The sequence below is a fragment of the Phyllostomus discolor genome, chromosome 14 (genome assembly GCF_004126475.2).
Source record: "Phyllostomus discolor isolate MPI-MPIP mPhyDis1 chromosome 14, mPhyDis1.pri.v3, whole genome shotgun sequence".
Taxonomy (NCBI): Eukaryota; Metazoa; Chordata; class Mammalia; order Chiroptera; family Phyllostomidae; genus Phyllostomus; species Phyllostomus discolor.
The window spans coordinates 9,998,834-10,022,319 of NC_040916.2; the positions used below are offsets into that span (position 1 = coordinate 9,998,834).

Below are 23,486 nucleotides of genomic sequence, written 5' to 3' on the forward strand. Positions count from 1 at the left end.
TCCCCAAACAAGAAAAGCCCGGGCCTGGATTGCCTCACTGTTAAATTCTACCAAATATTTAAGGAAGAAATAAAACTAGTGTTAAAACTCATTACAAAACTACATTAATTAACACAATGTGATATTGGTGTAGGAATAGACAAATAAATCAATGAAAAGAACTGGCTCTAGAAAAAGGCCCGTACCTACATACACTTGACACGTGGAAGATTGGACTGCAGGCAATTGAAGAAAGGAAGGTATTTTCAAATGAGTGGCCTTAGGTCGACCAGATAACCACACCCACATGGACAAAATATTGAACTTGGTCTTTATCTTATTCCACACATAATAATCAGTTCCAAGTGGATTGTAGATCTAAGTGTAAATAAAAAACTTATGGAATATAATATAGAAAAACACCTTTATTAAACTGGGAGCATGAAATTTAAACAAGACACAAGATAAAAAGATAGATAAATTGCTCTAATAAAATTAAGAGTTACAGTAGAAAAATATTTACAGCACATAAATAATGCACAGAGGGCTCATAGCCAGACAAGCTAGAAAACTTCCCAAGTGAATTTTGTTAAATGGAAAAAGACTACGCAGGCACTTCACACACACACACACAAAGGAATGACCGCCTCCCCAAAAATGTATAAAAACATGTAAACCTCTTTAAGCATTAGAAAAATACAAATCAAAACTACCGTGAGAAACAACTACAAACTCATTAGACTAGCTAGAGTTTAACAAACTGAAAATGCTAATGTTAACAGGAACTCAAAGCAGGAGAATTCTCACACATTGCAACCACTTAGGACAACCACTTTGGGCAACTATTCGGCAGTATTTACTAAATAATACATGTAACACCTAATGACCCCAACATTCTGCTCTTTCCAACAGAAATGACTATACTAAGAGTTTGAATAATATTCATTAAATAAAAACATAAGATAAACGAACACCAGCAGTAGACCGAGGTAATAAATTGAAGCACATTCATACAATAAGTTACCTGAAATGATGAGAGAACTACTGATACATTCAAACACATATATGGATCTCTTCAAAGTAGTGCTGGACAAAATAAGGCCACATAGAGGGATACAGCATTGTCCCATTTCTTGTCTGTAAGCAAGGGCAGCGGCTGCTTCGGGGCAGGGGAAGGGAAAGGTGCTGGCAGGAGAGGAGAAATGCCTCAGGGGCTGGTCATGTTCTGTTTCTTAACTTAGATGGTGGCCGTGTAGCTGTTTGCCTTGGAAGGATTTACTGAGAAGCATATTTCTGTTTTGAGCACTTTTCTGCATACGTTACACTGCACAATTTAAAAAATGATCAGGAATGTGACACAGATTTATCTGTTAAGATATTCTCTATGGCACTATTATAATTTTAAAAGTTGTTTAAAAAGGAAATTATCCAAACACAAAATAAATATGTCCTTACAATGGACTATCATTTAAATTCATGTTTTAAAAGAATATCTAATGTCGTAAAACTTATTGTTTAGACAATAAAGTGGGTTACTTTATATACAGTATACTTTACACAGTACAATCTCATTTTAATAAAATACATGTAAACTATATATGCACACATTCCAAGAAAAAAATGGAAACGATATGTAGCAGGTCCTCAAATAACATCATTTCGATCAACAGCGTTTCATAATAACATCGATGAGATGCCACAGGAGCTCAGCTCTTGTTTATATCCATAGCCTGTGGTACAATTGTTTTTTATTCATCATTTCACTTTTAGACATCACGTCATAGAACCCATGGAAAATGTTAAGTGAGGACTTACTCTATGCCAAAATGAGATAAATTATAGGCAATCTTTATTCCTTCCTCTGTATTTTCTAAATTCTTAGGAAAAACGGAAGGGAAAAAATTCTTTTGGGAAATTCTTAGTGAAAAGCTGAAGGGAAAAAATTCTTTTTCTAAAAATTCAGAGGCTCTCAAATTTACCCATCAGTCCGGCTTCACTGGGGAGCACATCCTTGAAGCCAAATACTTTCCCTCTGAAGGCTGAAGCCCTCTTCTGTGGGCGCCAACATGTGGCCTCCAGAGGGAAACATCACGTGACAGTATAGGAGGAAATCAGAAGACATCTGCACAGCTCGGGCACGGACTGCCAATTAGAGCCAGATCACGGACCCCCCCCATCACCCTTTGAGAGTTTCCCTGGAATTAAGAGAGTCACTAACAAGTGACTAGACAATGTTTCACTAACATTTGTCTTACTTCACAAATAAAGATTTAACCGCAGAAAGTTTCCCCCAGCCCCATAGACAATGCCTTGAGTGGCGTTTTTCCTGCTCTCCTGTGATCCTTTTCCTTTCCCCACCCATCAGGGTTCTACCCCTCTTCCAACACCTTCCTAAACAGGCTTTTTATTGTCGTTTTGTTTTTTTTTAATTTCCCAGGAAGTCTTCTATGATCCACCTAATGCCTATATGCTCTGAAGTCTTCTGGTATTGCAGGGATCCTGCATAACGGGACCCCTTTGTCCAGCACTGTGGTCAGTGCTGGTTACCTTTTCATCAGCATACACCTCCATCCTATTCTGCAGTAAGGGGAGCATCCCCTGTGTGAATGGGCTTTCGGAAAGTGTCAGCTCTGTCACTAGGACTAACTGGTGGTGCTGCTGCCCAAGGTTACAAAGCTGAGGAGAGAAGACAGCTCTTGGCCGCCAGCCCCAAAGCATCAGAGTTGTGACTCAGGAGACAGTGTGATTGGTTCCATTTTCCTGTTTGCACTCCCACACGCCAATGGCAATAAGCAATATGACTTCCATAGGAGAAGGAATATATTTGTGAGTAATAATCCATCTTTAATTCATAAAGCACACCCAGCCAATAAGCCACAAAGCACCAAAATAATCTTCACTTGGCTTCTGCTTCGGCATACCCATTCCAAGCTTTAGTTTACCCAGTTTCCAGACCTTTTGTCCTCTACCCAGTTTAAATAATATGCAAACGTATTCCCAAACAGCCTCCAAGCAGATTATTACCAACAGACTGGGGAATGACGCACATGTAGGCCATCTACATAAGTGAAAGAAGTGGAGCCAAAAGGGATCATTTGTATGGCTTAAATCATGGAGATGGGCTATATCCATGGGGCTGAATTCACAATTGCTGGCTTCAGCAATGTGGGCGGGTTTAATCTTTGAACTTCACGATCCCTCCACCCCGACACCCACCCCCACACCCCAATCACACACACACACACAGATGGCAGAGCCACCACACCCCATCCCCCTCTTCTTTGGTGGTCTCCATTGGGACACAACCTCATTGGCATACTTAAGAGGACACCAGAGAGAATTCAGCCCCATGTATTTTTTATGAGAAATGAGACTCCCAGACAAAGGACCTAGAGCAGAGGGAGCTGCCATCTTAGATCTACTGACTCCACAACAGAGCATGGTGAGAAAATAGCGTGTGGTGAATGTGAATCCACCGAGCCATTAATCAGAATTCTCCAGCGAGGGGATTTTCCCGCAGCCTAACCCAGGCTCAACAGGTGGGGTGCTCTTCAATACCTCTCCAACCCCTAAGCCCCACCAGCTTTTCATGACCACTATTTGCCCCTCTTGACAAAAAGGCCTGAGCCTGAAAAACTGCGCCAGGCCTGTCCCTTGGCGAGTATCCTCAACTGCCCATGTCATCACTAATACAGTTGCTTTGGGGAAAACGCAGCTGCCCACTTTGCCATACCCAGGGCCCAAGTTCCCTCCACAACACCCAAGCCAAGGGGTGAGCCACAGACATAAGGAGCTTCTTGTTTTGACTCAGCTGTATCCTTCAGTGTTTTGTCCCTCTTTGATCAAATCTGCCACTATTAAGAATAGAGAAGAGTCAGAAAAGGACTCATTATTACCATGAGCATTTGCTGTGCCATTGTGAGTGAGTCATATTCCCTCTGGGTCTGTTTCCTTGTTTGTGAGTTCAGAGGGCTGAAACTAGATGACCTCTGTGGTCCCGCTGGGCTCCCTCGTAGGTCCACTTATCATAACCTGCTAAATGCTCCCATATCATCCCAACTTCTTCCCATCCCACCACAGGTAGGGGTCAGTGCCCTGGGTCTCTCATTTTTACAAGCAGTCTGGAGGCAAGACTAGTGCAGGTGAGATTTTAGAACTCACCAGGCTGTGCAGCTGGTAGGGAACTCAAATACCCCACCGCCGAAATGCCATGCCTTGAGGCAGGTAAGTAGTGTTATCCCCAAGGAGTAGACAGGAAAACTGTAATCCAGAAAGGCTGCATGACGTGCACAAGGCTCCCAGCTGTCCTAACAGGTGGTGCCAGGAGTACTCAGCTTCCTCGCAATGATCTTCCCCAACACCACCACAATTGTTATGAAAAGACATTATTTCTGATGTCTTTCTGAGCCAAAGCTTTAAGACGAATTGCTACATACAAAATCAATTATTTGCAGAAGCAAATCGTAGCTATAGCCCCTTAATATTTATATTATTGTTCATGATCAAGAGATGGCAGTAAGAGCTCTGATGTTAAACCCTTTGCCAACTAGAAAGCTACAGATAAATGATGTTTTTACTACCTACAGACTATTGCATGAATCTGGAAGTCAGAGGCCACGTCAGGGGTATTCACAATTAATGACAAAGAAGTTCCACCCCAACAAACACAGTGCCTGGGGAGCCGCTCTCTGCTCAGTCAACCTACAAGGTAATCTTGACGCATTTACATATGTGTTTATAGCTCTGCCAGTGTTTAATAAGAACCCGTGGAAGCTGAAGAACTGTTCTATTTATCTGTAACGCCATTGCTGTAAGTAGCAAAAAGTTTAATTTAATAACTCAAGTGGTTTTTTAACGTTAAATTTCATCTCCTGTATGTGTGTATAAGAAGCTCTTTTAGGTTGCGATAATTCACTTGAATTATCTAAGCCAAAATGATCATATTTTCCTCACTAATGTACAATTTTCTAGAAGTGTGTTCACAGAGAAAAATAATATTTCCAACATGTACTAAAATTCACATTTAAGAATCCCCAAATTCACTTTAGGGGTGATTTTGCTCTTGTAAATGATCAGTCTTGACTCATTTAATCCTCCTACAAAATCCACACAAGCCACGGGAGAATCATTCCTTGGGATTTTAAAGTGTATTAAAACACACGGCGCAGATGAAAGCGGGGCTTGCTCTGAGTCCAGAGCATCTGAATGCCAGATCCTCTGCCCTGGAAGGAGAAGTGGTAGGTAGCCGGGTTCCCCCAGAGGAAGCAGCTCCAGTCCTTGCCCACTGCCGCACTGGTCTGGAGGCAGAGAAGCGTCATGTGTCACCGGCAAGACACAGAGTCACTGGCCAGGCCCTGTTATCCTGGCAGGGAGTTGACTGTTCCTTCCAACTGTCCCAAGACTGGTCCCACTAGCCGTTTAACCCTTGGAGCATCTCTTGCCTGACTTAGCCTCCAGATAGCATCCTGAATCACCCGTCCAGTTATCAACCCAGCCAGACCAACACCTCCGGGACCCTCTGTAACCTCAGGCAATGGGGGTCCATTGCTGCCTGAGTCTGAATATTTGCCAGAAAAACTGCCTCATCTTAAGCCATCTAGAGTGTCAACCAAGGAGCAGGGAAAAGGAAGAACCATTCCCATAGGACACAAACTAGATAAGAATCTGACATTTTCCTTTGCAATGACTTGACATCCTTGCTTTTTCAAAGGAAAAAAATCACTTTAACCAGCCTGGCAGCCCCTTCCCTGCTACATGTTCCAGGTGCCCATTCGCTGACTATTTGAGCATGCCCTGATTTTAACACACTTACAGGGCATTTATCTTCTTTTAATTCCTTCCACTGCCTGTAGGACTAACGATCCAAAGCAGTGGAATCCAGTAACAACACCACTGCTCTAAGCCACAGGCTGACTACCTCAGCAAATGTGGGCAAAGGACAGTATGGACAACTCAGTTTAGCAAAGAAACAACTCATTCTTTTTCAACATTTACCCACCCCCCACAAGAATAAGTAAATAAATAAGCAAGCAAACTTGGGGGGAAATAGCATCCTTGTTGCTAGGAGTTAATTAAAATGAAACAGCCAAAGGTCAGCAACAGAAGATAGAAAAGTCTCCATCGTTTGAATAATCCATAATAGGCAGACATTCCACAAATGCATAGAAAGTGAAAGATTCAGCAATGCAGTGGCAATGCATGCCTGTTTCTGCAGCCCCACCACCCTTGAGCCAGTGGCATGCACTCCCCGTTGGGGAAGAGGGAAGCCTTTGGTCTCTTCCAAACCATTCACTGACATGCAGAACCTCTGAACCTCCAAAGGCAAGAACAGTGGGCGAAGATATCTAGCAAGCATGCTCCCTCTGTTCCGAACATCAGTCATGCTGGTCCCCCCGCCATCAATTACTCTTCCGCTGACCACCCACATTTAATTCAGCGTTAAGGACATGACAACAAGGTCTGAGATTTGAGGGATGTACCTGACTCTCTCTCCCCTCCAGGGGTGGTGGAATCTCATCAGCAAAACCAATCTTCCCTGGATCACCCATAAAGGCACTAACCTCATCCACGTTCTCAAAGGCGTTGATGACATCATATGGCAAACAGGACAGAAGGTCAATCACAAACCACGTCTTCAGGTAGTTCATGCGGATGAGTTTGGGGTCGGAAATCACCTCCCCAGCTGGTCCAACAAAGGTGGTGTGAAAATTCAGCACAATGTCCACCAAAAAGATGACGTCCACGATGCTGTCCACTACCAGCCAGGCCACATTGTTCTGCCTGGTTTTAAAGGAGACGTTGTAAGGGACCAAGATGGCTGTGTAGAAGGTTAAGATCAAGATGATCCAATCCCACGTGGTTTTAAAAACACAGTAATGTAAGATGATGTGAGGGGGGGTCTTTGGTGCCTCTTGCTTGTACTGGGGGAGGATGTCTGAGCCCAGCTGCAGGACCTGTACAGGAAAACATGGCCAAGAGAGAACTAAGTTAGGGTTTAATGGCAAGCATCTGTCACTGACAAATCATCATGATGCCCCAGATGGATCATTAGGTGCAAGAACAGGTACTGGAGGAGTATGGGAGAGGGGAGGTGAACATTATATTATTAAGTCACAATAAAACAATCACATACTATTATGTGGCTTACTAGGTACCAAGCACTGTAAGAAATACTTCATATACATTTATTATCTCAATTCTAAATACAACCTCAGTTTATTAGCCAGTTATTACTCTATGTGACAAGTAAGAAACTGAGGCTCAAGAGAATTAAATAACTTAACAAATATTTATTGTTCTGCGCCAGCAACTTTTCTAGATACTAGACATACAGTCACGAAGGAAACAGCATGATTCCTGCTCTTGGGAAGCTCGGTCTAGTAGATAAATTAAGATAATTTCAAATTGTGTTAAGAGCTAAATAAGAAGTGGCATGAGACACACAGTGATTTGATAGAATGTGACTTCAGGATTAGGGGAGGGAGAGTGTTTGAACTAAAATCTGAATAACAACAAGGAACCAGCCATTCAAACTTGTATGGGAAAATTATCCTAGCCAGAAAGCATAACTGGCGTAATGAATCCAGGGTAGGACAAGCTTGATATCTGCAGTGGAAGAAGGAAGTCCGGTGTGACAGAAGCACACTAAATGAGGGAAGAAAGGATGCTAAATGGGTCCAGAGGGGAAGCAGAAACCAAACCATGCGTGACCCAGGGGGCCTGGGGAGATGCTGGATCTTATTCTCAGTACGCCTGAGTGTAACTGGAGGGCTTTAAGCAAGGGAATAATTTGCTGCATATTTATAAAAGATCACCCTGGCTGCTGCATAGATAATGAATTGAGGTAGAGGATTAGAGGGTAGGACAGAATCCGGAAACTTATTATAACACCCTGAGAAGAAGATGAGGTGATGGAGAAAAGCAGTCCAATTTTGGATATATTTTTGAAGTAAACCAACTGAATTTGCTGATGGCTAAAAATGAAGAAAATAGAGCAATGACTGGTACCCACTACTTTAGTCCAACCCCCCCAACCCCAGCCATGGTAATTGGCCCAGAGTAGGCCATACAGGACTATTTTTAAGTGAATAAATGAACTTCAAGGTCATGCAGCGAAGAAAGATGGAACCAGGATCCCAAATTAGGTCCTGCTGGATTAAAAACACATGCTGTTCCACATCAAAGTTACATTTCCCCAAACAACAGGTTTTTAATGAAGCAGACTCAGTGAAGGAAGAAGTTCAGAGAAGCCTGGTTCTAAAAGAGGATCACAAATGGGTTTCACTTCAACAGTCAAAGGCAAAACGCCATGTCTCAGAGACCAGGCCAAGCCGGAGGGGACCCCGGCCCACCCCAGCCCAGCCCAGCCCAGCGGCTCTCCTGTGCCCACTTACAGACTCCTACGCATCTTTAGGTGAAACTTTCTCTTATGGCATGGACGCTCGTTTTTTTTCCTCCTGAGGTTAAAGACCCATTAGTGAATACAAAATAATCTGAATGTCTCTGCTCCCACTACAGTTGGTACCAGGCCTTAAAAGGTGACCAAGCCCTGGCCGGTGTGGCTCAGCTGGTTGGAGTGTCATCCCACAGACTGAAGGGTCTCAGATTCCACGCTAGTCAGGGCAAATGCCTGGGCTGTGTGTTCGTCCCCGGTAGGGGCACGTGCAAGTGGCAACCGATATCTGACATCGATGTTTTTCTCCCCTCTCTCCTTCCCTTCCTCTCTCTCTCAAATCAATAAGCATGTCCTCAGGTGAGGACTAAAAAACAGTGACAAAACAAAAAGCTAGAAATCCAGAGTATCCAGTGTGCATCTTTGGATGTGGGAATTCTTTTTTATCCCTCCCACCAATGCACAGAGCTCTTCTAGAATTTGGGATTTTTAATTTCTCTCCCCATGAAAAGAACTTATACAAGAGTGATTAATGAAGCTTGGGCCCTGAGACCTCAGGCGGGAAAAGGGATTGACCTGTAAGAGTAAAGCAAATAAAATTAAATGAATGGGACTTCCACTTCTGGAAAGACCAGAGTAGACAAACTTCCCCTTAATCCTCCATTTAAGAACAACTAAAAGCTCTGGACATTGTGTATAAAACAAATGTAACACGACTCTGAAAGGTCCAGGAAAGAGAGCAAACTAACTAGGAATGATACAGTGCTGAGTCCACCGGTTTTCTTTTTACCTCATATATTCTCAGACTTGGAGGTGAAGAAACCAACAACCTGGAAACACCAATAGATGCAGACAAAAAGAAAGTGCCAATAAAAGTTCACTGTCTCTAGCAAGCGGACTAGGAAAGGGGCAGTCTCAAAAGGTAGAAAACTTCTAGACAATAACCACTCTACTATAGCCAATGCCACACACAAAACATTGTGGCCTGACTCCTACCCAGGCCAGTAAAGGCTGCTAGGAAGCCTAGATTCCCCCCTTCCTGAGGCTGTAATGAAGCACCCAACCCTGCTGTCCTCCCCACCCAGGGCACTCACAGAGAAGGCCCAGTAGGGAGCCTGCACTTCCACCTCACCCAGTGGTCACGAGGCGTCCCTCCCCCTCCCCACAGTGAGATCAGAGGAGGCCTAGTGCAGAATCGTGATTTTCACCACTGCCCAGAAGTAACAAGGCTGCCACCCCCTCAACCCAGGGAGGCATCAAGGTAAGCTTAGCACGGAGCTGGAACTCTCACTCTCACTCAGCAGTGACAAGAAGGAAACCCCTGCAAGTATCAACAGAGGCTGAATTGGAAACCTGGACTTCTATCCCAACCCAGCGGAAATGAGGGAGTGCCTACCCTTTTCTCTGCCACATCTTTATCACAGGAAGCCACCTAAAACAAAAGGTTTAAATAAGATCCAGACTCTCACACACAGTATCTCAAATACCCAGGTTTTGATTACAAATCACTCATTATACCAAGAACCAGGGAAATAACAAACTCATTGAAAAACAGACAATCAATAGATGCCAACACCAAGATGACAAAGATGTCAGAAATATATAACAAAGATTTCAACATAACTGTCATAAAAATGCTCGAATGAGCAATTATGAACACACTGAAAACAAGTGAAAAAACAGAATGTCTCAGCAAAGAAAGAGATGTAAAGATGAACCAAATGAAAATTTCAAAACCAAATAATGCAATAACTAAGTTTTAAAATTCAGTGGATGGGCTCAACAACCGAATGGAGGGGACATAGGAAAGAATCAGCGAAGACAAAGCAATTGAAACTGTGCAACCGGAACAACAGAGAGAAAGTGGCACAGTACATAAAGACAAGGGGGTTGAGTCATCAAGAAGACATAGTGTGTGCACCGAACAGAAGAGCTCCAAGTATATGCAAAGCAAAAACTAACAGATCGAAAAGAAGAAACAGACAAATTTGCACACTCTTCTATCAACCTTTGATAGAACAGCTGGACAGAAAATAGCCATTTAAGAACTCAATAACGCCATCAACCAATAGGGTTTAACTGACATTTATGACATCCTCCACCCAACAAGAGCAGAATGCACATTCTTTTCAAGTGCATGTGGAACATTAGCTATATACTAGTCCATAAAACAAACTTCAACAAAAATTTTTAAAGATCTTAAGGGAAGGGAGGGAGGAAGAGAGGGAGAGAAACATCAATATGTGGTTGCCTCTCGTGCACCCCCAACTGAGGACCTGCCATGCCGGGTCTGCCACAACCCAGGCACGTACCCTGACTGGGAATCAAACCAGTGACCCTTTGGTTGGCAAGCTGGCACTCATATCCACTGAGCCCCACCAGCCAGGGCCAGACCTCAACAAATTTAACAGAACTGAAACCACACAGAGTGTGCTTTCTGACTAAAACGGAATCAAACTAGAAATCAGTAACAGAAAGGTGACAGGAAAATATCCAAACATTTGGAAGCTAAACAACACACTTTTAAGTAATCCACAAATCAAAGGAGAAGTGTCAAGGGAAATTTAAAAGTACATTGAAGTCAATGAAAATGAAAATGCAACATACCAAAATCTGTGGGATGCTGCTAAAGCAGAACTGAAAGGGAAATGTATAGCATTAAATGTTTACCTAAGACAAGAGAAAAAGTCTTAAATCAATAAAACACACTCCCACCCCAAATACTTACTTTTAAAAAAGGCAAGATAAAAACAAAGCAAGCAGAAGGAAGGAAATAAAGTTGGAAGCAGAAATCAGTGACATAGAAAACATAAAGAGAAAATCGGTGATCTTTGAAAAGATCAAGAATATAAAATAAAAATACAATTGACAAACATATAGGAAGACTGAAAAAGAAAAACAGAGACAGAGGAGAAACAAATTACCAACAGCAAGAATGAAACATGGGATGTAGTTAAAAACCCAGTAGATATCAAAAAGATAAAAGGGAATGCCACGAACAGCACTATACACATAAAGTTGACTACTTAGATGGAATGGTTCTTGAAAACCACAAACTACCATACTTCATAGCCTTATAAACTAGTAAGAAATTGGATTAGTAATTTTAAAACACCCCCCAAAAGGTCTTCAGGTCCAGGTGATATCAATGGATAATGGTACCAAAATTTAAAGATGAATGAACAGCAATTCTACACAACTGCTTCCAGCAAATGGACAAAGAGGAACCACTTCTCAATTCATTTTGTGAAGTTAGTATTACCCTGATTCCAGAACCAGATAAAACCAGTACCAAAAAAAAAAAAAGAAAAAGAAAAGAACGATCTGGTGTCTCTCATAAACAGAGAAGCAAATTCTTAACAAATAGTAGCAAATAAAGTTCAGAAGTATATAAAAAGATGACCAAGGGAGGTATATTCCAAGGGTGCAGGCTGATTCAAAATTCAAAAATCAATCAATATAATTTGCCATATTAACAAGTTGAAGAAGGACAATCATAGGTCCATATCAACTGATGTAGAAAAAGCATTTGACAATTCAACAACAATTCATGATAAGAACTCTCAGGAAAACAGGAATAGAGAGGCACTTCTTCAACTTACTAAAGATTACCTACAAAAACCTACAGCTAACGTCATCTTTAAGGGTGGAAGACTGAAGGCCAAGACCAAGGCAAAATATCAGATTTCACTATATTTTATTCAACATAGCACTGCCTCTCTATAAGGGGGGGGGGGGGAGAAATAAAATGCATTCAGATCAGGAAGGAAGAAATAAAAGTATCCTTATTTTCAAATAGCATAATGGTGTAGATACACAATATCCCAAGGAATCTACATATAAACTTTTAGAACTAAAAAGTGCATTCAGCAAGGTCACACAACACAAGATAAGCATACAAAAATAAGTGTATTTCTAAATACTAGAAAGTGAACACCAAAACTATGGAATAACATTTTTAATCAAAAAAACATTTAGGTGCTCCTTGGCAGGTGTAGCTCAGATGGTTGGAGCGCAGTACCATAACTGAAAGGTTGTGGGTTCCATTCCCAGTCAGGGCACACGCCTAGGTTTCAACCTCAATTTCCTCTTGGGGCACATATGGGAGGAAACTGATCAATGCTTCTCTCTCTTCCTTCCTTTCTCTCTTCCTCCCTCTCTAAAAGCAATGAAAAAATATCCTTGGTTGAGAATTAAAAAAAAAAACATTTAGGAGCAAATATGACAAAATGTAAATAGGATATATGTTAAAAACAACAAAATGCTGATAAAAAGAGATCAAAGAAGATACAAACAAATGAAAAGGCATGCTGTGTTAGTAAATTGGAAAATTCAGCATATTAAAGTTGTCCTTTCTCTCCAAACTGATGTAAAGGTTTACCACCATTTCTATCAAAATGACAGCAATAGTTTTTGTAGATATACTATATGAAAAGATGCTCAACATCGCTAGCCATCAGACAGATGATGCAAATTAAAACCACAATGAGATACCACCTCACACCTGTCAGAATGGCCATCATTAATAAATCCACAAACAAAGTGCTGGCAAGGTTGTGGACAAAAGGGAACCCTAGGACACTGTTGGTGACAATGCAGACTGGTGCAGCCACTATGGAAAACAGTATGGAACTTCCTCAGAAAACTGAAAATGGAACTGCCTTTTGACCCAGCAATTCCACTGCTGGGATTGTACCCTAAGAATCCTGAAACACCAATTCAAAAGAACTTAAGCACCCCTGTGTTTATAGCAGCACTATTTTCAATAGCTAAGTGCTGGAAACAGTCCAAGTGCCCATAAGTAGATGAGTGGATTAAAAAACTGTGCTATATTTACACAATGGAATATTACAGAGCAGAAAGAAAGAAGGAAGTCCTATCTTTTGCAACAGCATGGATAGAACTGGAGACTATTATGCTAAGTGAAATAAGCCAGGTGGTGAAAGACAAATATCATACAATCTCACTTATAACTGGCATCTAACTGGCAAAAAAGCAATGTGGTGGCAATTCTGTGTAGGAAAGAACTTCCAAAGGCAAAAAATAAGCTAACAAGAAAAACAGAACCAGAGACGTGGAAACATGAAACAGACTGACAGCTGTAGGAGGGGAAGAGGGAGGGAGGAAGGGGTTGGAGGAAGGAAGGGGAAGGGACTAGCCAAAGAACATGTATGCATGACAACACATGGACACAGACGACAGAGGGGGGGATTGATTCTGGGCTGGAGGGGTGAGCTGGGTGGAGGGGTGAGCTGGGCAAAAGGGAAAAATTGGGACAAACAGAATAAACAATAAAATATAAAAAGAGAAAGTAACCAAAAAGCAGAAAAAAATAGAAATAAAATTTATATGGAAAGGCAAAGGAATTGAAATCACTAGAAACAATTTTGAATAAGAAAAATAAAGTAGGAGGAATCAATCTAGCCAATTTCAAAATGATAAATAGCTACAGTAATTAAGACTCTGTGGGAATGCTAGAAGAATACTCTCATAGATTAATAGAAAAGAATGGAGAACCCAGAAATAGACACACATGAATATACTCAGCTGATTTTTGATAGCGGCAAAAAGCAATTCAGTGGCAATTCTGTGTAGGAAAGAACTCTCGCAGGCAAAAGAAATGAATTGCAAACATAAATATAAAATGTAAAACTATAAAATTTTTAAAAAGTAGGAAAAATCCCCAGGATCTAGGGCTAAGCAAAGTGTTCTTAGACTTGACATCAAAAGCACAATCCACAGAAAAAAAAACCTGATAAATTGGACCTCATCAAAGTTTAAAACTTTAGCTGCAAAAAAAAATTAAATAAATAAAAGGCTGTTAGGAGGATAAAAAGAGAAGCTATGACTTGGAGAAAATATTTGCTAACCATATACCCAATGAAGAAAAGGTATCCAGAATACATAATTTATAATATATGATTTCAAAACTCAACAACAAAAAAACAAACAATCCAATGAGAAAATGAGAAAGAGCGATGAATGAATACTTCACCCAAGAGGATATAACAGGTGGCAAATAACACATGAAATGATGTTCAACATTGCTAGTTATTAGGGAAAAGGTATCACTACATACCTATCAGAATGTCTAAAATAAAAAACTGTGACAACACAAATGCTGGTGAGAATGCAGACCAACTAGAGCCCTCATATATTACTGCTAGTAGAAATATAAGAAGCTACAGCCACTGAAGAAAAGTGTTGCTGTCTATTAAATAACTAAATAAGCAACTACCACATGACCCAGCAATTACACTCTTGGGCATTTATCCCAGAAAATATGAAAACTGATGTTCTCACACAAAACCTACACACAAATGTTTATAGCCACTTCAGTCATAATAGCCAAGAACCGGAAACAGCCCAAGTGTCCTTCCGGGGCACACTGGGCACATCCATTCCACAGAATGTTCCTCGGCAAGTAGAATGGTTCAAACCACTGATGCACACAACAACCTGGATGGATCACCAGAGATTAAAATGTATATAATATCTTATACATTTACATAAACTTGTATTTATGGAGCATCTTTAAAATGACAAAATTATAGAAACACGGAACAAATGAGTGGTTGCCAAGGGCTTGCTGGGTGGGGAGTAGTGAGGGCAGAAAGGAGGTGGGTGTGGCTATAGAAAGGCAACACGAGATATTCTCAGGGTGATAGAAATGTTCTGGATCGTGACTGCACCAGTGTAAGTATCTTGGTTGGAATATCAGACTATAGTGTTGCAGGAAATTACCACCAGGGGGAAACTGAATAAAGAGCACACGGGATCTCTTTGTGTTATTTCTTACAACTGCATGTGAATCTACAGTTATCTCAAAATAAGAAGTTTAATTTTAAATAATCAGCTGAATACAGATGAATTACAAGCATTGTAAGGAAGGGTTCCTGGGCATTTAACTAAGGAAGAGGCAGGGGAAAGGGAGGTGAGTTATTTAGGGGGTCATTGTATGTTTGCAAAACACAGTCTGAATAAGACTATTCAGCAAGAACTCAAAAGGATCCACAAGCGGGCAGCCACCTGCTGAATGCACACCAAAGTCACCTGGAGCTCCATGGCCCTTGGTTACGAGCCCTCAGGAGGGAATACCCTTTCAGAGAAAAAGGTGTGTTTCTGTGACAGTTTGATATAATGCACAATTATTTCTAGGTGAGTTTCCCATTCTGATGCTTTCCAGGACACTCTGAGGTCCTGCCTGAGTGAGGCCTGAGTCAATAGTGTCTCTGCATCTCCCCAAAATGTCAGTTGACCACAGATGCTTCCCTTGCTGCTAGTAGTACAATAGGTGTTGAATAGGTGTCAACCCGGGGGGTTGACAGGTGCTCGGCTACACAGAGAGGGATGCTGGGGACTGGTATTCAGTTTCTCTCTTCCTATCCGTAGGGTGCAATGCAGCCTTCTACACTGAAACCGTAGTATAGTTGCATTCTGGGTGTAGACTTGGATGTGAGGATATTTGATCAAGATAAATGTGACACATTCTCTTTCCAAATCTTTATATTAAAGGCTACGAATAATTCCCATAAGGCCAAGGTTTTAGAGTCTGACTTGAGATCCTATATATTTCACTCTCACATTAACTCTTTAGCAACTATCTATGGAAAACAGAAGACGGACATTACATGGAATGGGTTCTTCATTACAGAAAAACAATATTCTTTAAAAAAAATTCCCTGACCAAGAATATTTTGCACCCGGTTAACTCCCTACCTCAAGAGTCTTTTTAGAGTATGGTGACAAATGACTAATCTGTCGATGAAAAAGATTCCCCTGAGACTGACCCACCTCCCTCCTCCAAAGTCCGTGTGGGAATGGACTCAGACCAGGACAGCAGGTACCGGCGCTGCTCTCAGGAGCCCCGAGACTGCCATCCTCAGGAGGGAGAGCTTTCTCAGGGTCAATCAGAACAGGTGCAGAGTCCACAGAGACGGCATACCAACCCTGCATTCAGCCATAAGGAGTTTGTCCTATGTTAGACACTCAGTGCTACTTCGGTTGAGAAACAGCTGCACCAGGCGTGGAGACAGAGTGACCTAGGGTGGTGTCCTGATGGCCACAGCACAGTCAGTCCCCTCCCCCACCTCTTTTCTGTCACTGATCAGTATGAGCATGTGCTTCTTGCCTCTTCCACTTGGCAGTGGGGGCTTCCACAGGAAGACAGCCGGCAGCCCTTTCAGAATGTACTTCCTAAGGCTGGGTCTGTGTCTGTCCAAGACACCCATCAGCCTGAGAGTCCCCCAAACTGATACTACTTCCTCCACCCAGTGTAATGTCACTGGGTCGCCTTCTCTCTGTCTCCCCCCCATCAGACACTCAGGCTCTGCCTGCAGGAAATGCTCATTACAGGTCATTGCACAAGGCCAAAGAGTAATGATCTTAAGACTAATTCTGGAAGGAAAATAGAGTCAGGGCTTCTCCCTGGATGAAGAATAGGAAAATCAGACTGACAATCACATTTCTCTAGCACTTTTGTTTCCGAAACCCTCTACTGTATTTTTTAATCCTTATAACCACCCTTCAAGAGCTTTCTACAGATAAGAACATGGAGGTTCAGAGAGGCGGAGTGACTCACCCTGAGTCATACCGGGGGTGAGTAAGCAGAGAGCTGGGAGTACAAGCCAGGCTGCCAGCTCCTCGCCTTCAAGTCTTCACTAATCTTTTGTACAGCCTGAATTACCCTTCATGGCACATGACGCACCCCATCAGGTCTCATGCAACCTCATGAGATGGGAAGACTGGTACTTTTCTTATTTTACAAACTGGGGAACAAATCAGAAGGTAAATGGCTTGCTCACAGGTATCTTGCAGATGCAACCTAACACCTTAAGCCCAAGCCCAATTTCCTAATTCCATGTTTTTCTTCTGTTGTAAACTGACTCTTCATAAACTACTGCTTTTGCATAGGACCTCTGAATGATGGTCACATGCCATCCTGTCATCCTATGACACTGGTTTCTGGCTGAGGGCAGCATCTCCCATGCAGCCCTTCTCCAGGATTTCCTGAGTAAAGTCCCAAACCAGCCATGTTGGCCACAGCCTGCTTCCCTGAAAAGTCACTACCCCAAGCCCCGAGCCACACCTAGATACATTCAGAAAGAAGCAGGACCGAATCATTCACCCTGAAACCCTTCTATGTCAAGTGACAGTCACCCTGTAAAGTGGTTTTTGCTAAAGTGGATCCAAGACCATAATACTTCACTCTACGTTCTTAAGTGCTATGCTCTGCTACATCTCAAGCTTAGCTCACATTTTTGCCTTAAAAATCACTGAAAAATACGGAATCAAATAGAATGTCTCTTCCCATGATCGCAAATCTACAAACTGGCTCTCACCCTCAACCACCTCCCTCCCTCCTGTTTCAACAGAGGAACGCCCACCTCCTACCAAAAGCTAGTCCCTCCCATGTGCTCTGCACCTCACCCTTCTCCCCCTCCTCAAGTGCTTTACACCCCCCGCCCACGATTCCCTCTTGTTTGATTCCATCAGCCTCTCCTTGGACACAGGATTGTTCCCTCATCATTTTAAGACATCAGTCAACTTTAGCAAGAGCAAAAGGAGCTCTTGCTAAGCTCCTTTCACTGTTTCCCTTTATAGCCAGACTTTTTGAAAGAGTATATTAAACACACCCCCACTTTCTCCCCTCAACTCACGTTCTACACACTCCAATGTGACTATGACCTCTACCCTCTAATGAAATAGCTATTATCCAGATCACCAGTGATAACAATGTGGCTAAATCCGTGGACTCTTCTATCCTGATCTAACTCACCTCTCAGCAGCTCCTTACAGATTTTTACACATCTTTCTTTTTGAAACACACTCCTTGCTTTTTAAAAAAAATTTAATTTTTGATTTTTTGTTGTGTTTTTTCCCATTACCATTTATCCTGCTTATACCCTCTCCTGCCTCCACCCAACCCCCTTCCCCCCACAGTCACCACACTGTTGTCCCTGTCCATGAGTCCTCTTCCTTTTTTGCTAGATCCTTGTCTCTCCCGGTACCACCAAGGTATGCAGCTCAGATCTCCCTCCAAAAAACCTCTAAAATTAACCCATCAAAGAGTTCTGTTGCTTCTGCCACCAAATACGTATAACTCAGGACACCATCACTGTTCTCCAACTCACTGCTCTACTCTGACCAGCACACTGACCCCTCTCGCTGCAGCGTGGCTGAGCTTCCCCATCTCTCCCTCCTCAAATTTATATGCCAAACAGCCACTTAATCATTCATTTCCCTGATCAAAATCTTCCAGCTCCTTCCATTGAATTTCCAATAAGATCTACATTCTTGCTGTATGTAACCCACAAGTGCCTGTCTATCTTTCCAACCTCACCCAAGCCCTTCAACATCTCACCAACCACCCCATCCGCAATGGCTTTCCGCACAAATACTAAAGCTCTTTTCGCACCTTGGGGCAGCTCAAAATGTCCTTCCCCTGTGTGAACAGGCTCTTGTCAACCTTACGTCGTGGTATACGTGCCACCTCCTCACAGAAGTGTTCCTGAGCAGACTGCCTGAAAAAGACTCTACTGCTCCCGTCTTCTGTTACCTCCCACCATGTCGCCAGGTTGGTTGCCTTTATAGCATTCATCAGGAATTGTAATGACACGTGTGTCTGTTGATTCACTTGTTTCCAGATGTCTCTCCCACTAGATGTAAGCTCCGAAAAGGCAGAGCGTCTGTCTGTCTTCGCACTGCCCCACGCTCAGTCCTCAGGACAGTGCCTGGCACATCGCAAGGGCTTAATAATGAAAGGCACTGGAATTCATAAATGACTGGCTGAACAAATAAAGCCAAAGAGAACACTATTAAAGAAGATCCTGATAGTAATATAATTCTTGACAAAAATATAATATAAAGAATTCTTTTAGACACAGCAATAACCACGAGAAGTGAGAGAATATATTATAGCTTAAAGCCATATTTCAATTATGTGTGCTGTCGTGAAGAAATGAAAATAAACAACAGAGCCCACATATACCAGGCAACGTCGTGAAAGTCCCCAGCAGATGCCCTTGCTCAGGTATTACGGCATGGGTCAACATTTATTGTATGTCCCGTCCTGAGCTAGTTGTCCCCCTACATGCATTTAATCCTCACAACTCCGAGGTACACACTGTTGTCATCTCCATCTTACAATGAAGAAACTGAGGCTGGGGGAAGAAAGGTAATTTGTCCAAGGACACAAAGGTTTTTAGTGGTACAGCCAGTGTTGAGAACCTTGTCAAGTTTAATGCCAGGTCTGAGCTTTTAACTCTTTAGCCTCCCACGCCAGGTTCTGGCCTGAGCACTTTATATGAAAAGTATAATTTAATCCTCACAAAAATCATGTGGAGTAGATATTGGTGTTTACTTAATAGATAAGAAAAATCATTCTAGGGAGGCTGAGAAAATTGCCCAAAACCACAAAGGTAATTAAGTGGTGAGGCTGAGATTCAAACCCAAATCTGACCAGAAAGCCCATGGTCTAAAGCAGCACTAACCAATGGAAGGAATACCACGCCAGCCACAAATGTGATTTCAAATTTCCTAGTACCCACATAAAAGAAGTAAAAGAATACAGGTTACACTGATTTTACTAATATCTTAACCTGATAATTTAACCCAATATATGCAAAAATATTATCACTTAACAACATGCAATCAATATATAAAATTACTAGCGAGATAGTTTACATTCCTATTTTTCATACTCAGTTCGAAACCCGATGTGGTAATGTAAATTCCTACACCTCTCAGTTCAGATGAGCCACATCTCAGCTGCTCAGCAGCCTCGTGCAGCGCCTGGTCACCGCACTGAGCAGCACCAGTCTAAACCATGATGTCATACGGCACCACAGAGCAACCCTGAAAGGACTTAAACAAATGTAGGGATGCCTTTCCAAAGGAGAGTTGGAATGGATAAGCAGGCAACAAAATATGATTAAAAATGTGAACCACAACATGTGTGTACACACAGATGTGTGCGAGATGAGGAGGAAGGACGTGTCAGGAAGCGAGGGCTGGCTGGGGAAACCATTTCCGGGGAGGCGGTGCAAACACAGTAAGTCAATCAAGATATGGCTCTTGCAGGCCAGACCTGTCAGAGCATCAGCCTGGAAACCCCGTGCTGGCTTCACAGCTAACCAATCTCGAGCAAGACAAGGTCTCCGTGCCTCAGTTTCCTCGCCTGAAAAATGAAGACAGTACCATTTATACCACATAGATACTGGAAAGATCAAGTAAGAAAAACAGGTATAGATATATGTATATGTATATATATGTATAAATCTATAAATGTTTCTTGTAAATGGTTAAACAGTATTCAGACACCAGTGTTTTTGTGCAAGTTATTGATTCAGAAGATTTAGGATGAGAATCAGGAAAGCTCCAGCAATAAGCCCGTGGAATACATCCTTTTTACCAAAAAGCTTTGGATTATTCAAGGATCAGGTACCAAGAATGACAAAACCAAAAAGGCTTGGGAAGAAAGAAAGACCGATAAAATGCATTTATCTGAGAAAAAAAGACAAAATGGCTTCAGCGACCACATCAGTTCTATGGATTCTCAAATGCTTTAATAAAAACCATGAACTTTTGAATACCAAAAGTGACCCACAAGAATCCAAAGATCCCAGAGTTTAGAACAGAGGAGAGGTTTGCAAACAAACTACTAAAATACAATGCAACAAGTGGTAAGAGACGCCTGGATAAGTACATACTTTAAGAGGAGAGAGAAAGAGACAGGGAATTGACAAAGGTAGTCAGGAAAGGCTTTGATGTAAGATGATTGTGTCAAGATCTCCCTTGAAGCACCACCTACAGCCAGACAAAACTTAGGCATACTGTGTGCAAGGCTTGGACATGTCCAGGAGGTGGAACAAGAACTCTGTGTGGGAGAAGCACCATGTGGGAGAAGGCTGGTGTTGTATGCTTTTTGTTGTTGTGTCTTAGGGGCATCTAAGGAGGGCAAGGTTGAGAAATACGGCTCAATATAAAGCGGGGACAGGCAAGCCTTGATATACCCTTTCAGCAAAGGTAGGAATTTGAAGGAAGGGAGGTTCATTATCATCGCTCCATGTGAAGGCATCAGTGTGGAAGAAGGACCAGAAGAGGCAAGTCTGGAAGCACAGGGAGATCTCCTACCAGATGCTGCAGACTTCCAGGAAATAAAGGATACAGGCTTGAACTGGGAGATGCACTGGAGAAAGCTCGTGGGCAAACTCTAATGTCTCCCTGGGAGCCTGAGGACCTGGCCATTCCACCATGGCCAGGATGCAAGCCCTAGCAAGGGTCAGAGGGGCCAGCAGCCTTAAGATAACTGTCTCACGGATTTTCAGCCGTCATCACTCTGAATGATGGCAGCAGAAAAACCCAAAATCATACAAAGAGAATTTCCTCTTTGAGAGTAGCCCCTGGCTTCACTGATCACTTCACTTCACCCCCCGAACTGGCTTCATTGATCATTCATGGACACAGATACCTGCCACAAACATCACCTTGACCATCATCCACCACAAGTGCCTCAGACATCCTTGCTCTGTGGTCAAGAGAAACATTAATTCTCTAAATGCCTTACCCCAGGTATATCCCTCCCTCTGCACCTATATGTACAACTCTTTCCCTCTTCCCACGTCCAGCTCCAAAAACCTCCCCTACTTAGAAATGAAGTGAGGACAAACTCAGTCCACACCTGGAAAAGCAAGTTCAAAGAAAAGGAGAGAGCCAGATGTTAAAGAGGCTGAGACTGACACTCCAGTCACAAAGTAAAGCCTGATTTGGGATTGCAGACATCTCGAGATGAACAATTGCTTAATTCCCGTCATACACACCCTTCTCCGTCAGCCAGGCAGACTCTATTTTTAGCACTTTTTCCATGATGCACTCGTTCTTTGTTGGAGGAGATAAAGGCAGTGGGAAACAAAATATTAAGCCATACACTTTATGTCACAGTTTTAACTACAAGTCCACATGACACCTTCGCAACTATAAGCCCATATTAAAATTCAATTGGACGAAAATCTTGGTTTCTTCCAATTTGACTGAGAAATACTTCAAGTACTTGAACAACTTTCATGAGGGGAGGAAGCGGTTGAAGGTTAATATGAAAGGGAAGCAATCTTTACTGGGGACCTACTAAGTGTGAGGCACTGAACTAGGTGCTTGCTTCCTCCTCCATTTATTTAATGAACATTTGCCAAGCGCGAAGTGCTGGCAGCGTGTTCAATGGCAGGGGCGTAGAATGAACAAGAGAGACACTGCTCCTGCCCTCATGGACCTCCTTTGTCTACTGGAGGAGGCAAATATTAAGCAACAGCATTTCTAGGGACATGGGTGCTCGAAGAGGAGATTATACATGAAAAGTGGGTTTCTGAAAGGGAGCTCCATCTGGCCTGGGGTAGGGGGCTGCTGAGGAGGCCTTGCAGGGAGATGTGATGTCTACATTGAGGCTTGAAGAATGGGTAAGGAACAAATAAAGCGAGAGCTTGCAGGCAGAGGAAGGGCATGTTCCGAGGCTCAGGGGCACCCACGAGAGGGCTTGACAAGTGGGGGTGCCACCTGGCTGACACTAAGAGTGAGCAGAAAGCTGCGGGGGAGGGAGGAGGCTGGAGGGGGCAGGCTGGAGAGGGCAGTTGGACCTAGTAAGTCACTAAGTAAATTTTAAATACATCCAAAGAAATAAGATGACATTGAAGGATTTTTCAGCAGGCAGTAATAAGGTGAGGCTTGTCTTTTAAGGCACCACAAATCCTTCCTAGAGTCCTCGAGGGTAGGTAGTATCCTTATTTCATGAGGATGAAGAAGGATGAGTGAGGCTAAGTAACTTCTATCAAGCCACACAGCTGGAACGCAGTGATGATTTGGAGGAGGATTCAGGTCAGTCTGACTCCAAATCTTCTCTTTCCACTACATCATCCTGTCTCTAAGGAAACAAACAAATATAAAAGCCTGCAGAAAATCCTCAAACTTCATTTTAGCTGGTCATTTACAACGTTTTTACTGAAATCAGGTGCAGAGTGGATCCCTGGCATCATTGAACATTTGAGTTCTTCCCTGCCTGGCTTCAGTAAACAATGTTTATTGAAATACAAGAAACACATATACACAACAGCCCTCCTAGGAAAAG

General features: G+C 42.5%; 1 protein-coding gene across 2 annotated transcripts in view; it reads right to left on the minus strand.

Moving 5' to 3' along the window:
• The window catches only part of KCNH1 (potassium voltage-gated channel subfamily H member 1), a 322,441-nt gene that overhangs the window by 235,600 nt on the left and 63,355 nt on the right, over positions 1 to 23,486 (minus strand). The window contains exon 6 of one of the 2 annotated variants that reach the window (XM_028530771.2): positions 6,540 to 6,932. In XM_028530771.2, the coding sequence (XP_028386572.1) occupies positions 6,540 to 6,932 (393 nt within the window). Of the gene's footprint in view, positions 1 to 6,458; positions 6,933 to 23,486 lie in introns of both variants that reach the window. The other variant, XM_028530770.2, reaches the window with a different exon arrangement.